Source organism: Artibeus jamaicensis, unplaced genomic scaffold (assembly GCF_021234435.1).
Source record: "Artibeus jamaicensis isolate MK-2021 breed Jamaican fruit bat unplaced genomic scaffold, CSHL_Jam_final contig_525, whole genome shotgun sequence".
In the NCBI taxonomy this organism is placed as follows: Eukaryota; Metazoa; Chordata; class Mammalia; order Chiroptera; family Phyllostomidae; genus Artibeus; species Artibeus jamaicensis.
In genome coordinates, this window is record NW_026521874.1 from 3,488,813 (window position 1) to 3,504,517 (window position 15,705).

At 64.2% G+C, this 15,705-nt stretch overlaps 1 protein-coding gene across 3 annotated transcripts in view; it reads right to left on the reverse strand.

The window, feature by feature from the left end:
* Positions 1-1,134: 1,134 nt before the first annotated feature.
* Positions 1,135-15,705, reverse strand: part of MLXIP (MLX interacting protein) — a 41,281-nt gene continuing 26,710 nt past the window's right edge. For 2 of the 3 annotated variants that reach the window (XM_037160867.2, XM_037160868.2), the window contains exons 2-17: positions 11,587-11,693; positions 11,014-11,099; positions 9,729-9,818; positions 9,342-9,383; positions 8,832-9,003; positions 8,044-8,133; positions 7,404-7,495; positions 5,833-6,487; positions 5,339-5,457; positions 5,035-5,221; positions 4,124-4,251; positions 3,470-3,571; positions 3,267-3,394; positions 2,941-3,064; positions 2,106-2,235; positions 1,135-1,731 (exon numbers count right to left, since the gene is read on the reverse strand). In XM_037160867.2, the coding sequence (XP_037016762.2) occupies positions 1,610-1,731; positions 2,106-2,235; positions 2,941-3,064; positions 3,267-3,394; positions 3,470-3,571; positions 4,124-4,251; positions 5,035-5,221; positions 5,339-5,457; positions 5,833-6,487; positions 7,404-7,495; positions 8,044-8,133; positions 8,832-9,003; positions 9,342-9,383; positions 9,729-9,818; positions 11,014-11,099; positions 11,587-11,693 (2,374 nt within the window). In that variant the 3' untranslated portion in view covers positions 1,135-1,609. The remainder of the gene's footprint in view (positions 1,732-2,105; positions 2,236-2,940; positions 3,065-3,266; positions 3,395-3,469; positions 3,572-4,123; positions 4,252-5,034; positions 5,222-5,338; positions 5,458-5,832; positions 6,488-7,403; positions 7,496-8,043; positions 8,134-8,831; positions 9,004-9,341; positions 9,384-9,728; positions 9,819-11,013; positions 11,100-11,586; positions 11,694-15,705) is intronic. The other variant, XM_053669622.1, reaches the window with a different exon arrangement.

The following is a 15,705-nucleotide window of genomic DNA, read 5'->3' on the forward strand; positions in this document are numbered from 1 at the left end:
CGGGGGGCTCTCAATCTTCCCCTTCAGAAGGGGACTTCGCATTACCCTGGGGGCAGCGACGGCTCCCCTGCCGCGTCCCAGCGGACGCGAAGGACCAGCCCGGCCCGTCGGGAAGGCCTGTAAACACGATTTCGGGGGTGGGGGAGGGGGCCAGGTGCCGCTCGCGTGTGAGCTTGGAGCACAGGCCGGGGCAGGTGACAGTCGGTGGCCGTGGCAGAGGTGGTGGTGCAGCTGGAGAGGACCCCACCACCGGAGGCTGAGATGGCCTGGTTGTCCTCTGAGGACAACCCCCCACACGGCCCCCAGGCTCCCTGGAAGCCCACCGGGCCCCCTGCCCGCCCGGCACTGCAGTCCCCACCTCTGGCTGGGAGGACCAAGGACAGCCAGCTGGCTCTGAGCTTCACAGCAGGACAACAAAAGCACGTCCTTTCACGGGGAAGCAAGCCGGGCTCCCTGAGTGTTGGGGCGCCCTTCCCTGGCACGCCCACAGGACCAGCCCGAGCACCCTCCTGCTGCGCCTCCCTCCACCCACCCGCGGCGGTGCCCACACTGCACAGAGTGACGCCCCAGGTGTCCTCCACCTCATCAACTCTGAGCTCGGTATGTTCCTGTCTGACCTGGCAATGCGGAGGGACAACTGAGGCCGGCCACCTCGGAGTCCTGCCCGTGGACACTGAACGTCTTCCTGGAAACACAGGGCAGGGCGCTCTTTGGGCGTGGCGCCATCTTTGGTCCAAGAACCGGTTTGGGCCTCGCAGGTGAATGGATGCTGACAAGCTGAGCTGGCTGGTGGCAGCACCACGGGCCAGTCTTTCAAATGCTACACCTGAAGGGCCACGTGCATCCGTGCATCCGTCCGACGCTGCCGGCTGGGCAGAAAACAGGGTGGGGGGGCCGCACGTCCGGCTGACACGTGGCGAGGCGCCAGTCCGTCCTGACCACGCCTCTCCAGCAGCCACGCTGGGCGGGGCCAAACCAGAGCAGCCTGGGAGGTTCCGGGCGCAGCGGCAGCAACTCGGCACTGCACCTGCCCCATCCTCACCCACGTGCCGGTGCGCCCTCCGCCTTCGCACGCGGGAGATCTGGGGGGGGGTGTCCCCAGGCGGCTGGCAGTGTGCCAGCCGAGCAGCATTCCAAGTCTGTCACAAGGTCAGGGATGGGGGGAGGAAGAGAGAGACCTCCCAACTGTCTGGGGCGCACCGGGCCCGTGCAGCGTCATTCAGAGCCGGCCCGGGCCCAGGACGGGACAGACGGGCACTGGGAAAGGACCCGAGTTCTCTGACTGCAGAAGCAGGTGTGGCCTGGCAGACCAGCGGGCAGCGCTGGAACTGCGGAGGCCTCCTCTGTCTGGGCTGCCCACGGGCAGGGGAGGCTGTGACTGAGGTCGCCGAGGGCCAGATTACAGCAAGGGGCTCCGACGACGGGCTACTGCCACCTGCAGGACCCAAACCTGCTTCAGGCCTGAGCGTGGTGCCCTCGGCCCGCTGGGCCGGCGGCATCGGAAGGCAGCCCCGAGGCTCTGCAACTGGAGAGGCGCAGGCGCAGCCTCCACTCCACAGGCAGGGTGGGTGCCCGCGGTGTCCTGTGCACACACGCCGTCCAAGCGCTGCTAAGACTCCCCGGGCCTCTGGCCGATCCTGGTGACAGCCTGCGCCGCCTGCTCGGGCAGCTGGGACGGGTCCGTCAGAATGGAGGTGGTGGTGCTCAGGTGGCGCAGGGTGCTCAGCACGGCTGGAAGACGGGGGAGTCAGCCTGGAGGCACGGCACAGGCGGCACCCCAAGACCCCCAAGGCCAGGACACAGGTGGTCTCTCACACACGCCCATCACAGTGGCTCATGCCGGCCCAAGGAGGGGCTCCGGGCCCCCCCACCTGTAGGACCTGGCTCTGACCCTCTCTGTATCCCACCCACAGAGGCGCCGGGAGGCCCCGCCCCGCCCCCCAGTTGGCATCTCTGGCTCTAGGGCTGCGCATGGCACCACCCTCCCGGCCAGGCACCGCCTGCACAGCCGCTGCAGCAGGCCTGAGTTTTCTGGGCGCTAAGGGCACAAAGGGTGGCAGCCTCCCCCCAGGCACCCCCCACCCCGCCAACAGCACCCCACTCACTCGGCCTAAGGATGGGCAGGGAGCAATGGCGGTCCAGCCAGGACAGTGCTGTGCGGTGCAGCTCCTCCAGGCTGCTGGTGGACACCGCCCCCTTGAAGGACTCAAACAGTGGCTTGATGATGATGCTGAACTGCGCGGTGCGTGGGTTAAGGGAAAAGGAAGCGAGGAGGACGGCCTGTGGCCGACCTGCAGTTGAGACAGGAATCTGGACATCACGAGTGGGCCTTGCACTCACCTGAAATGTCTAACTCGGACTGGCCACCGGGCCGGTGGGTGGCAGGCTCAGGGGGCGGCTCTGGCCGGGACAGGTCCCAGTACCAGGACATGGGCACCACACTCCGAAGCCCCTTGGCCGACACCGGGGTGACGCCCTGGTATACGCACAGCCAGGCGAGTGTGCCCCGAACACACCTCCCTCCCAGAATCCACAGCTCAGCCTGGAGCGCACCGAGACACCAACACCAGCCTACAGTCGGGCGGGGTCGTCTAGCAGCGACTGTGGCCCTCCCCACAGTTTCAAGGATGTGCTGGCAGCTGGGATGTGTCTGACTGAATGCCCGTCCTTCTGCAAGTGGCTCTGGCACTGTCCCCCCTTCTCAAAGACCCAGAGCCCACTGCCGGTCTATCCCCTCAGGAGCCCCGAGCCCGGGCAGTGGCTGACAAGAGCCCCAGAGCACACTGCGGCCCAGGGCCCCGTCTCACGAGCAGAGAGCCAGCCTTACTGTCCTGAAGAACTCAGGGACAGCCGGTTAGAGAGACCCTTTCTAAGGGACTGGAGTGTGGGCGTTGGCTGTATTGGTTTGGGGTGAGGTGCGCAAAGGAAACCCAAAGATACAATCCAGAACTTCCAATTCTGCAGGGTCCGGCTCTTCACATACTCGTCAAACATGTCTGTCATGTGGTCACACTGGCGCCGGGTGACAGGGACTCCTGTGGCAGGCAGCAGCTGCTGGCAGGAGCTGGGAGGACAGGAAGAGTCAGAGAAAGCTCGGAGTGGCTGGTGATAAATGTGGGCCCCAGGCGGCGAATAGGCAGGGCCAGCCTGCCGTGGGGTCCCCAGGCCCAGGACGTGGGCCAGGGAGGAGGGGGAGGACAAAGTGCCCACTTGCTGCGACAGAGGCACCATCGCGCCCGGGACACGGGGACAGGCGCCCGCCTCACATGATGGTGGCGTTGAGCGCCTCGACCTCATCCCGCAGCCGCCGAGCCTCCTCCTGCATCTGGCCGCGCTCCTGCTGCAGCTTGGTGATGTACTCCACCGTCTTCTGCAGCGTGATGGCGCGGCTGGTCTGCGGGCGGGCAGGGGTCAGCGCGGTGCCCGGCCGGCCGGCGGCGCCCACCGCCCCAGGCCCTCGGCAGCTCACCAGCTTGGAGTTGTTGGCGATCAAGCTGTTGAGGGTGTTGAAGCCCATCTTGATGTTGAAGCGCCTCTTCTGCTCGGCTGAAATGTGCTTCATCTGCCGGTTCTGAGGGGTGGGCGGGGGCCCGTCACTGTGACCAGGGCTGGGCTACAGGGCAGGCGCCCCTTGTTCCGCCCACAACCGGCTGCTGACTGCCGGGGGGCAGACTGGAGCCTGCAGCGGGCCACCGGTCAGAGCTAAGGGGAAGGGTGACAGGAAGCCGGACGATCCCCACAGCAGCCAGAAGGGGACAGGCTGTGTGTGTGTGGGAGGCTCTATTGAACCCTCCCTGCAGCGCGGAGACGGCGCCGAAACTCCCCGCGGGGGAACCAGCACTGCTGACCTGGCGCGCCCCAGCCACCCCCAAACCTCTCGCCTGCTGTCCCCGCTCCCCCAGCTGCCGCCTCGGCCACCTCACAGGGGTCAGTGCTGCTTCCACAGGCCAAAGGAAGCGGGCTTCGCCTCAAAATTAAAGCAGCGATGTCCATGCTTCCAGTGACATCGCAGCCTGGGTGTCCCTAGTAAGGGACGTGGCTGTCCCAAAGGTCCCAACAGCCTCCTTGCTCCCTGCCTCTCCACCCTCCCGAGGGAAGCAAGACCGGAAGAGGCGCACGCTACCTTCAGCACATCCACGTTCTTGGGGTCTGCAGAGCCTTTCCCTGAGCAGTTGTTCTGGGGGGACTGGGGGCTGGGGCTGTGCTCTGACGTGCACGGCGAGGCCTGCCCTGAGCTCGCGCCGTCACAACCTGAAAGAGCAGAGAGCCCTCTCAGGCACAGGGCTAGCCTTGGGCCTCACTGAGCGCCCCCCAGCCAGTCCCAGGACACGGAACCCCACCCTGAGCCTCGAGAACGGCCCCCTGGCAAACTCCCTGGAGGGTTCTGTCAGGGTCAGGTGAGGCCAGACGGGGCCTGGCCGCAGGGTGAGTGGTCAAGTGCAGGTCCCCGGGAGCGTGGGAGAGCCCGGAAGGAGGCCCCACCTAATAGCTCCCTACAGAGCCACCCAGAAGCACCAGGGGTCTCCACAAAGTCTGTGAGGCACCTGCACGCCATCTGTTCTGTTCCTTAAAACTCCACGGTGCCCCTGACCTCTGGACTCCTCAGAGGTCACTGGGCCACTGGGTAGAGCCAGGGCCACCCTGACAGTCTCCTCGACAAGAGGCCCACACTGGCGATGGGCTCAGATGACAGTGCCGGGAAGCTGTCGGGGAGACATCTGGGGCCACAGCAACCCCAGGCTGCTGTCCCCTGGGAACCACCACCAAGGGCTCCCGGTGCCTCTTCTCTCTGGGTCAGGACCGCCGCTCAGGGCCAGAGCTCCAGGGAGGGTGTGGGTGCCGTTCCTGAACTTACAAGCCCCACTCGGCAGCACGCCCACTCCTGTCCACGCCCGCCCTGGGCCAGCTGTTTTCCTAGCCTGGGCCAGCGCCAGGCTTGGGGGGCCTCGCTGCTGGCCTGCAACCCCAGTCTGAGAGTGGGCCGGCTCATACTGCTCACAAAGTCCCAACTGTCCCAGCCACAGGGACACTCACTGGGAACTGCGGCAGGGACCGAGACCTGGGGGCCGCCACCGTGCAGTGGGGCCTGCTCGCCCTTCCCCAGGGTGTCCTGCACTGGACCTTGAGAAAAGAGCCGGGAGACGGGGGCGGGTGGGCTGCCAGTGGCATGGCCCAGGTCTGTCACCAAGATGCTGCCGTGGAACTCGGTGACTCCGGGAGCCTGGGGGTGACAGAGAGGGAGAGGGGTGACTCCTGAGCAGTCGTGTCAAGCGAGAGCCACCCAAGAGCGGGGCCACCATGCGGGCGTCAGGAGGCCGTGGCCAGGCCGGGCCCTCACCCGGGCGATGGGCGCAGGCGTGATGAGCACGCTGGACTGGGACGCGGAGGAGGCCAGCGCCCCTTCTCTCTTCAGAGGGCCTGTCATGATCACCGTGGGTGGCTGTCCCGAAAAGGCAGCTGCCAGAACAAGGAGAAGGCGACGGGGAGGCCGTGAGCCACGGGGCACGCTGAGCCCGGGCGGCCCCGCTGCGGGGACCCCCTGGGGAGACACACAGCCCCCTGCCTGCCTGGGGACACAGCTTTCCTCAGCACAGGCCATCGAGAGACAGAGCCACCGAGGCACCTTTTCCTGTCATGTCCCCCTGAAGGGGATGGGGAGAGATGATGGACTGTGTGTTTTCAAACTGGGCGGAGACACACTTTGAGAGAGCGACTCGGGAGAGAAGAGTGAACACCAGACAGACCGTGGGCAGTGCTTCCCAGCTTCTTTCCGCACCTTAATGTGCATGTCACAAGTGTGCAAGCCTCGGGACAGGGGCCCCCCCGACTCACCTTGGGTGATGCAAGCGTTCTTCAGTACCAGGGACACAGGCTCTGGTTTGGGAGCAGGCACTATTTTGGGGGGCTGCTTGGACCTCCCTCCAGTCAAGGACACAGGCTTGGGATGCACAAAAGTTAAACAGGGTTGGGGAGGCCCCACAGCTGGTGGCTGGGTGAGTGGGGACAGTGCCAGGCCATGGGCGGGCGCTGCGGGGGTGGGGTGGTGCGTGGTGATGACCAGGCCCTGGCTGGGGCTGAAGGTGGGGGCAGAGGTGCCCTGCGGAAGGGTGGCGGAGGCCGTGTGGGTGGCGACAGCGGGGGACTTGCTGGCTCCAGAGAACTTCTGTGGCTGCAGGAAGGTGGGTGGGGCTGGGGAGTTCAGAGCTGAGGCAGGAGGAGGGGCCAGCGGCACTGCAGGGGCTGCAGGCGGCGGGGCAGGGGTGGGCGAGAGCGTGGGCACGTTGAACACGGGGTGGAAAGACGGCGGGACTGCGGGTGGGGGTGTGGGGGTCCCGAAGTCTATGGGCTGCGTGAAGGGGTCCCGAGGCCGGGAGGCGCCTTCACAGCCCGGCCTGTCTGCGGGGTCCAGGGCAGCGGCTGCGGGGGACGCGATGAGGCTGTCGGGCAGGCTCACGGCGGGGAGGGTAGCGGCGGGCAGGATGTTCTCCTAAGAAGGGAAGAGGGAGCGAGAGAGGAATGTGGGGCCGGGTGACTCGCTACACGCCACCCTGTCCAGCAATGTGGGCCGGGCGCCTGGACTCAGGGGACCAAGGTGGGGCCCCCACCCGTTACTGCCGACCCGGGAGACGGCTGTGTCTCCCTGGGCGTCCGCGGGGTCCTGTTTCCATTAGGAACTAAGTGACAGCATGGGGCTCAGACAAGGCGACTGTCTGCACACAGCTGGCTCGCAGCCTGGGGGGATCTTGTTTCTGGAGTCCAGCAGGGGTCCCCCCAAGTCCCTGCCACCTTCGGTTACAGAGCAGAGGCGGCCTGGCTCGCAGCTGCGCTGGGGCTTCCCTCAGGACAGGCTCAGGTGTCAGCTGCTAGAGAGGCCGCCTCCTCCTCGGTGGGCAACGCTGTGGACGCGCCTGCGCAGGCCCATCTCCACCGCTACAGGGACGCCCCCCAGAGCCCGGGGGGGCAGGTGGGCTGGGCGACTGGCATCCAACAGGGTCCGGCACCTGCCCGAGGACCGCATCAGGCACGGGCCTGCCTCGCTGGCTCCGCAGCCACAGCAGCTGGCGAGCCAGCCCTGCCAACTGCTGGGTGGATGAAGGGCACAGAACTTCGTTTTACGCGTGACCCCGTTTTTCTTCGTTGTTGCCGGCCCCGTCTGAAACGGCCAGAGCGGAGCTCACCACGCATAGGCCGTGGGAGCCTCCGGCGGGCGGCTGTGTTTACAAAGCCGGCCTCCTGCCGCAGGCATCTCTGGGGCGCTCTGAGGAGTGCTGGATAATTTCGGGCTCGGCACTGCATCTTGCAGCTGCTGGCGCTTTGCACAGGACTGTGTGGACCTGCCGATTGCCAGCCCCGGCAGCAGAGGTTTCATGACCAGCCCCGGGCCCCTCCCCAGCCTCGTCTACCTGAGCAGGTGGGCTGCTGGGATTTGGGGCAGGTGCTGAGGCAGGTGCTGGCTGCATCCAGCCGAAAATGGAGCGGCTAGAGGAGAAGAGGTCTGAAAGACAACACCGGGGCCCTCTGAGCTCTGTGCCCACCACAGCCTTGGATCAAAAGGCAAACAAATCAGGCGATGACCCCCCACCTTACCCAGAGCGATGCCACGGCCAGAGAGCACCCCCCGCAACCCCTGGAGCTGCACAGGCCGGCCACCAGTGTGGGCTCTGAAACACTCCCAGGCGCCGCATTCCACCCCCACTTACAACGGCGGGAGCTCAAGGGCCAGTTCTAACGGATGAAAGCCGCTGAAGGCAGCCGTGTGGCCAGCGCCCTCTGCTGCCTAGAGAGGGAACTGCTCCGGGTCTCAGGCCAGCCAGAAGCGCTGGAGGCAGTGAGCATGAGACCCGCTGCCCAGGGAACCATGTCCCAGAGGCTCCCCAGAACGTGCAGCTACAACCAAAACAGAACCTGGCCCTGGGAACACTCTAGTCCTCCCGCGCCCTCGCACATCCTGACAGGGCTCTCTGCGACAGGGGAGCCCTGGGCCTCTGGGTCCCGGGCAGGGAGACGTGGGTAGCTGTGTCTCTCCCCGCCCCGCGTCCTCACCCTGGAAAGGCTCGAAGGTGTCCATGAAGTCCAGGTTGGGCTGCAGAGGGATCAGCCCCGGCTGAATCATGTCTGCGTTCCCCAGATGGGCTGCAAGAAGCAGAGAGGGGACAGAGGAACCACTCCGCTTTCTCAGACAGAGTTGTAGGAACACGTGAGAGGCCTGGCGCGGATCTTCCCGGACCTGCTCACATTCTGGATTCTTCCAAGGAGAAATGTGGGCAGCTGGCTGGGATCTCTACCTCCCCACGGATTCATGGCTACTCTCCACCCTCAGAAAGCAGGAAAGAATGCGAGTTTTTGCCAGGAAGGTAAATTGAGCGTCAGGAAGAGACACTGCCAGGAGTCCGTAAATAGCTCTGCAGAGCTGCCCCCCCGCCCAGCTCTGATCCTTAGTCCGTGGGCTCTTCCCCGAGGAGCCGACTGGGCAGCCAAGTGCGGCCAGGTGAGAGGTCCCACCCAGGAATGCTTCTGATTTCCTTACAGTGAGTGGCAGGCCCTGTGACCTGACCGAGGGGGCAGGACCAGAAATGTGAGGCTGACTCAGACCAAACCGCCTGCCGCCTTCTCGCGGTGATGCCACCGGCCAAACAGCTGCCCAGGCCAGCTCGACTTGCAGACCCACCCGTTTAGTGCGCACAGGCATCAGAGGTCCATGCAGCCCGTCATCCCCTCCCCCTGCTGCCTGCTCTAAGCCAGCAACACGCAGCAGCTGGGGGGCCTGCGGGAAAGCCTGACCCAGGGGGCTTCGAGGGGAGGAAACTGGCTGGGGGCGGGGGAGGGGCTACCTATCTCCCGGGGGTTGGGCCAGGCCACCGGCGGGTGTGAGGAGAGGGTGGAGAACAGCGTGTCACTGAACTCCGACATGAGCATCTCCGTGTCCAGCAGTGGGTCCTCCTCCATTGGGACGGGGGTCTTCCATCCATCCCCATGTTTGCTCCAGTAAAGCATGTCGTCATCCTACCCACACGGGAGGGCAAACAGAAGCGGTGATGGCGGCCTCGCGCTGGGGGCCATGTTTCCCTACTCCACTGAGCTCGGGGGGGCTGCCGCTCGGAAGAGGGGGGGAGGGGTGCAGAACTGTGGGACGAACCCCCTGCAGCCCACCCAGCAGGGAGCTCGCCCTTCTCCTCAGCCCTCTGTGTCCTTCCTGTGAAGAGGGGGTGGCCCCCCTCTAGCCACAGGGACAGCCTGTGTCCCCCCTCCTGCCACAGGGCTCACTGCTGAGCCCCCCCCCGTTATTGCTGCTTCTTGTCACAAGGGGTCCCTGGGAGGGAGGGACCCCCAAGCCCCCTTACCTGGGCCAGGCTGGAGAGGTCCTCATCCTTGTGCTGCTGTAACTGCAGAAACAAGGAGACAGGGGTCAAGGGGGTCACCACGCTCAGCCTCTCCTCCCTAAAGCCCGTGGACTCTGCCAGCATCCGGGCATCTTCCCACTGGGAGGCAGTCTCCCTGGCGCCCCCAGCTGGGCCGAAGGGGCTCCTACCCAGTGGCTGTGGAACCAGGAACCCGTGCACAGCTGGAGAGGCGGACAGCAACACCCACCCTGGGGCGGCTGCAACACCAGGCTCCACAAGCAGCTGCGGGGCCGCAGCCACAGGGCCAACAGTCTGAACACAGGACCTGGTCCCTTCCCTCTGCAGGGACGTCCCCAGCGTGCCCTTCCTGGAGCCCAGGCCAGATACCCTTTTCTTGAAGTAGGTCCTCCACTTGTGATACTCCCGGATCACAATCTCAATGCGGCTCTTCCAGTACTTCCCCTCCGTGGTGATGGCCTGGGAGGGAGAGGCCAGGGTCAGGGGGCGAGGGTCAGGGGGTGGAGGTGCCTCCAGGACCGCGGGGCCACCCCACACGAAGCCAGGCTGGCAGGCAGAGCCCAACGACCCAGCTCAGACAGCCCACCGTGTGTGTGCCCACAGCCTCACGCATGGGCGAGCCCTGTCCTGGGCTGCAAGTGGCCCCAAACTGGAGACGTGCTCGTGCACTGTGACCTGCGATGACCTGGGGGCGTCAGTGGGCAGGCCCTGGGGGCCTGGACGGGACGGGGTCAGGCAGGAGGCCTGGGCAGTGCGGCCCAGAGCCCGGCGTCCCGGCGCTGCGGGCCCGACAGACCCGGGGCGCCACCCAGTGCCCATTTCCAGGAGCCGCTGCTGCCTTATCACAGGGCCACCAGGAGCAATCGCCGAGGTGTCCGGTGGGGAGTGACCGACTTCCAAGACTATCTCGTTCAACTGAGCCGTTACATGGGGCACACATCCTTCCACGACACCCTTGGAATGCTCTGGTGACACGGAGTTCAGGGCGGCTGCAGCGGCCCCCCGTCAGCCCCCTACCACAGTGCAAGTCCCCTGTCAGCCCACCACGTAGTCACTCCATGCGTCTCAGGTGGTGGAGAACCCCCACAGTGAGCGACACAGTGTTGCCCTCAGACCTGACAAAAGGACGGCGCTCGGGGTCTCGTGCCAGATGCGTCCGGCCGCTTTCGGACGTCCCCCCTTTTACCGCAAAGTCAGACGTGCTCAGACAAGGTCAAAGCAACGCAAAAGGGCGAGAAAGAAAGGTGCTTCCCTTCCCCCACACACAACCTCACTGCTGGGAGCCACCCACAGTGTTTCCGAACGTCCTCCTGGACGCTTCCTAGGCCCGTGTGGTCACACAGAGACACACTTTGAAAAACGACGTGAAAATGCTGCTGTGCAGCTTGCGTCTTTCCACTCCCCGTTCCCCGCTTTGCACCCAGGACTCGAGGGCCTGGAGGCCGTGCTCCAGTCGTGGGAGACGGGCCCACGCCCTCCCTGTGGCCGGAGGCTCCTCAGGGTCGCAAGCGCTGACGGGACCTCAGGGCCTCAGCACCGGTCCCCCTGGTCTCCCACTGGGGGGCCCAGCCCTTGCTCGCAGCCCTCGGTGGGCTGTCTCCCCTGAGCGACAGTGACGTCCTTTCCTGGCCACCCCCCGTCAGGCGCCATTTACCTCTGGCCGGCGGTGCTCGTCCACGTCCACGGAGCCGTCCAGCGGGGTGACGAAGTGGCAGACGGGGTTGCTGCGCTTCTCCAGATCTGGGGGGGGGGGTGACACACCGTCTCTGTGCCGAGACGCCCGGAGGCGCCCTGCCCCCTGCCCGCACCTCCCCCTCCGGTGGGGCCTCCCACGTGTCCTATCCTTCTCTCCCCCCCAGGAAACAAGATTTTGGATAAATAACGGGGTCCGGGTTGAGAGAGAGAACCTGTGGCGGAGGCGTGGGTAAGAACGGGGGTCGGCCTCCTGGAAGCGACGGCCGAACCCCAGTGAGGTGCAGGCATGCGATCTGCAGCCGCTGCCGGGGGTGGAGGGGCCCGGGCCTGCATTTTCCTAGACCTGCTGGAACCCGGAACTGTTCCTGATGCTTCCAACGCCACCACCCTGCTGCCTCACCCGCCCGAATGCCCAGCAAAGAACCCAGACTGCGGGCGCCCTCCTGACACAGGCCCCCGCCGGCCCGGGTTTCCTGTCCCCGCAGACTGCCAGGCCCTCAGGGCCAGGCCGCCGGGCTCACGCGGCACTCACACTGGATGTACCACGCCCGCCAGATGGCGTTATTGAGCCGGATCTTGTCCCTCCACTGCAGCTTCAGGCCCTTGAAATTCTTCCACTTTGGAGACACCAGTTTCCCGCTGAAAGGCAAAAAAAAAAAAAAGAAAGAAACTCAGCGGCTCCTCTGAAAACGAAAGGACATCGGAAAGTGCTCCTCAGTCACCCCAGGCCGCCAAATTCTGGATTCATCCATTCCAAGCCACAGATGAGACTTGATGGAATATACAGACCATGGGGAGTCCTTCAAAGGGACATGGAGGAGAGGGCTGGGGGGGACGAGGAGGTCAAGGGTCAGAGGAGCGGGGCTGGCCACGTGGCTGACTCCTGGAGCAGGGTGAGGGTAACCTATTCTGTGTACGTTTGTGCACGACTGTAAAGTCTTCCAAATTCAAAGCTGAAGAGCAATCTGTTGATTTCACAACCTATTCTGTATGTCAATTACACTTCAATAAAGCTGGGGGGGACAAAAGCAACCTGCTGGCCACCAGATGAAAGCCACGCTCCTTCCGCCTGGCCTTGGCCCACCTCCTTTGCCACCAGTCCCCACGAGGCACTTAACAGTACAGACACCAACAGGCCCCCTGGCCTTGGGACTGGGGGGCCCCTTCCGCCCCAGCCTCTGCAGACATGGTCCTCCGGCCTCACGGAGCTGCTAGACCACCACCTCCTCTGAGCAGGCGCCGGCTCCCCCGAGTGCTGCTCACACCTCGAAGCCCGCTCACCCACAGCCCACGCGGCTGTGTCCGTCCCCACACCTCTGGCCATCAGACCGCAGCCTCCAGAGGGAGGGCCCCTCGGGTGGCGCTCACCCTGTGCACCCGGCCTGGACCCTGGCACAGCAGGAGCTCAGGCAGTGGCTCTTCGTTAATAAGTTAAAGAGCCTGCAAAGCAAGCGGACAGGCCAGGAACACTCAGCCTTCTCGGACAGTGGACAGCCTGGTTTTCCAAGGGCTGTGCCAGGAGCAGCGGGCACAGGGCTCCCCTTTTTCCAACGGCTGGAGATGGAAAAGACTATTTTTGGTGCATACCAAACGCGGTTCTCTGGGTCCTCCTGGCTGCAGGCCACAGTCCTTTGCCTTCTCCAAATCCACTCAGAAAGCTCAAGTGACGGGCAGAGACGTGCCAACAGGCACAACAGCTGAGGTCTTCAAAGACAGCACCCGAGCTGTAAACCTCGGCTGAACCTGACAACCTGGGCCGCACAGCAGAGGGCCTGGCTGCGGCCCTGGTGCACCTCCTGGCTCCGCCCGCTGACCCAGCTCCCGGCCAGGCTGGGAACTGCGGGATCACATTGCTCAGGAGGCTGGGAGAGCCCCCCCATCCCCGAGGAAATGTCACGGCACCCGCTGAGGATCTGTGGGGCAGACCGCAGCAGCCTCGGCTCAAAGGGTCGGGGGCTCCGAACAGGTCACAGGCCGTCCTCCCCGTCCCTCTGCCGCCCGGCGGTACTCCGACCCCGAGCCCACACAGCTCGGCCCTCACGCAAGCTCAGCAGCCAGCAGTGGAGCTCGTTTTCTGGAGTTTCTGCTGCAACACTGCCTCCTAACGGAGCTTTTACGGCCACCTAGTTTTTCTGGCTCACACCCCCTGGGTAAGGTCAGAGTAATACCATCACCTCCCGAGTGCTTCAATAAGATTAAATGTGTACACAGACACACCATGGGTGGACCCTAAAGCCAAATATGAATGTTAATAATCACCTCAAGCTTTGCCTGGTGTGGCTCAGTGGATTGAGGGCCAGCCTACAAACCAAAGGGTTGCCAGTTCGATTCCCATTCAGGGCACATGCAGGGGTTGCAGGCCAGGTTGCCAGTAGGGGGCGCATGAGAGGCAACCACACACTGATGTTTCTCTCTGCCCCTTTCTCCCTCCCGTCCTCTCTAAGAAATACAAATAAATAAATACAATAAAAAAGAATACCCTTAATGATTTAGATGGAAGTTATTGCCAAAAAGCCTGAGCTGTTAACGCCCCCTGGCCTGGAAAGCCCTCTCTGGTGGGAGCCGCTCGGTCCACGGGGCCCCTCCTCCTCTGCAGGAGGGAGAAGGTGGCACCGTGCGCACACTCTCGATGCTGATGAGCAAAGGCCTGAGCCAAGGTCCACCCCAAATCCCACGCAGCTGCAGGGCCACCGCCCTCCGTGGAGGAACGGGAGGGACAAAGCAGAGGGGCCCCTGGGGCACGAGGCCGCCTACGTACAGAGCGCAGCATAGAAGAGCGGAGGGCTCCGGGAGCGCGCAGTGGGGCTGACAGGCCCGTCTGAGCAGCCGGGAGAGGCGTTGCAGAGGAGGTGCCCCTAAGCCAAGGCTGAGAGGCCAGGAACCTTTAAATAAACCAAGGAGGGCGGGAGAGGCTGCTCCCTCGGCCTGGCCACTGCGGTGCAGTGTCCCCGGGGGGCTGGAGCCTGGAGGGCCTGGGGTGGTGGGGGGGCCTTCCAACCAGGCTGGGGAGCAAAGGACACCCCAGGGAGCGTCAGGCCCGCTGCTCGGCAAAGGCAACGCTCTCGCCCCTCCTCTGCGAGACCTTCCGGCAGCCTGATGTCTAGACAGGCAGGTGGTTCCAGGCAAAACAAAGCAGAAAACGGTCCCTATTTCTCTACTTCCTTTATGGGGAGACAAAACCCCCAAACTTCTAAAACTGGTAGCTTCTTCACACCGAAGCCCAGGATCAAAGGCTGCTCCTCTTGCTGGATCCAGAGCCGGCATCTGCCACCTGCAGAGATGGCTGCAGCGGAAGGGCCACCACGGACAGCGAGGGCTCCCGGGAGCAGCGCCGGCCTCGGGTGCCTTGCAGTGTCCAGTAAGCGTGACAGTGTCCTCTCGGAGAGGCGGGGTGGCCATGTGTTTGGCTTCGGTGACTTACACCGGAGGGGTGAGCAGGACAGAGATCCAACCACACTGGCTGGAGCCCAGAGCAGACGGGGCGCACCTCTGGGGTTCTCACCCTCTGCCTCCTCGCTTGCTGAAATGTTTCGCTTTTCCTTGACGTCTGTATCAAATTCAGTCAAACGTCAGCAGGAATGTGCCGGATTCCAGAGGGGACACCGCTCTTGCACCGGCATGATCTCCACGTCCCAGTGACACCTTGACCGGTGGCGCTCGACTGACACAAAGCAGTGAGTCCAAACCCAAACCCCCGACAGGAGCAGAGGGTGCATGGCAGGGTGGCTGCCACGGTGCCTGGCCAGCCCTCCCTTGGCAAGCTGTCGGGGAGGTGGGATATGGTCCTGTCAGCGTCTTCAGTGACTGGCTTCTCGGAGCCTGTGTGTGCCGGCTCACCGTGGTCTTCCCGGAGTGGAGGGGAGACCTGCCCTCTGCCCACATGCAGGGACCAGACCTGGACTTGGACCCTTGGCAGAACTGCCCGGGGTGAACTTCTGCTCCCCCAGCCCTGCCCCAGCTCAGTCCGTCACCCAGACATGGCCGACTGGGATGCTTCTGCGTCCGACTCGGGGTTATGCCATCTTTCTTCTACAAAGTGTAACCGCTACACCCGTGAAACTTTCTGAGACCACGGGCTTCCCCCCAGGACATAAAAGACTTCTTCCTGACAACCTCCCAAACCTGCCCCCCTTGATGCTGGTGCAGCTACTGGCGCTTCCCCATCCCACCAGTGACCCTAGAGTCGCCTCCAGCCCTCCCCCTCGGACCAGGGAGGTGGAGGCCTAGGTCAGACTCATCCCAGCACAGTGCCTGGCACCTGGGAGCTGCTTTCAAACGTGGAGTGACTGAGCGAGGGCCAAGCTTTTCCGTGAAAAGCACTCTTCACACTCACCCTGCCGCGAGGCCTTCCTGGAACACAGGTTCAGGACCCGAAACAGCAAGTTCACAGCACAACACAGGCCCCTCTCCAAACGCCTGGTGAGCATTAGGCTAACTGAAGTCTTCAGGTCTGGCAAGAGACTGCTGCGGAATGGAAGTTCTAGTGCGAGCCTTGCACAGACCGGAGCTGGAATTAAGACCCTCAGGGGAAGGTGGGACTGGGGCTGGGACTCGGGCTTCTGTGGGTTCCAGGTGGGATTAGCTCCTGTCTCCTAGTCAGACCACCATCTCCAAAAGCAGCAGGCACAGGGCTCTGGGGGCTGTCATGGTA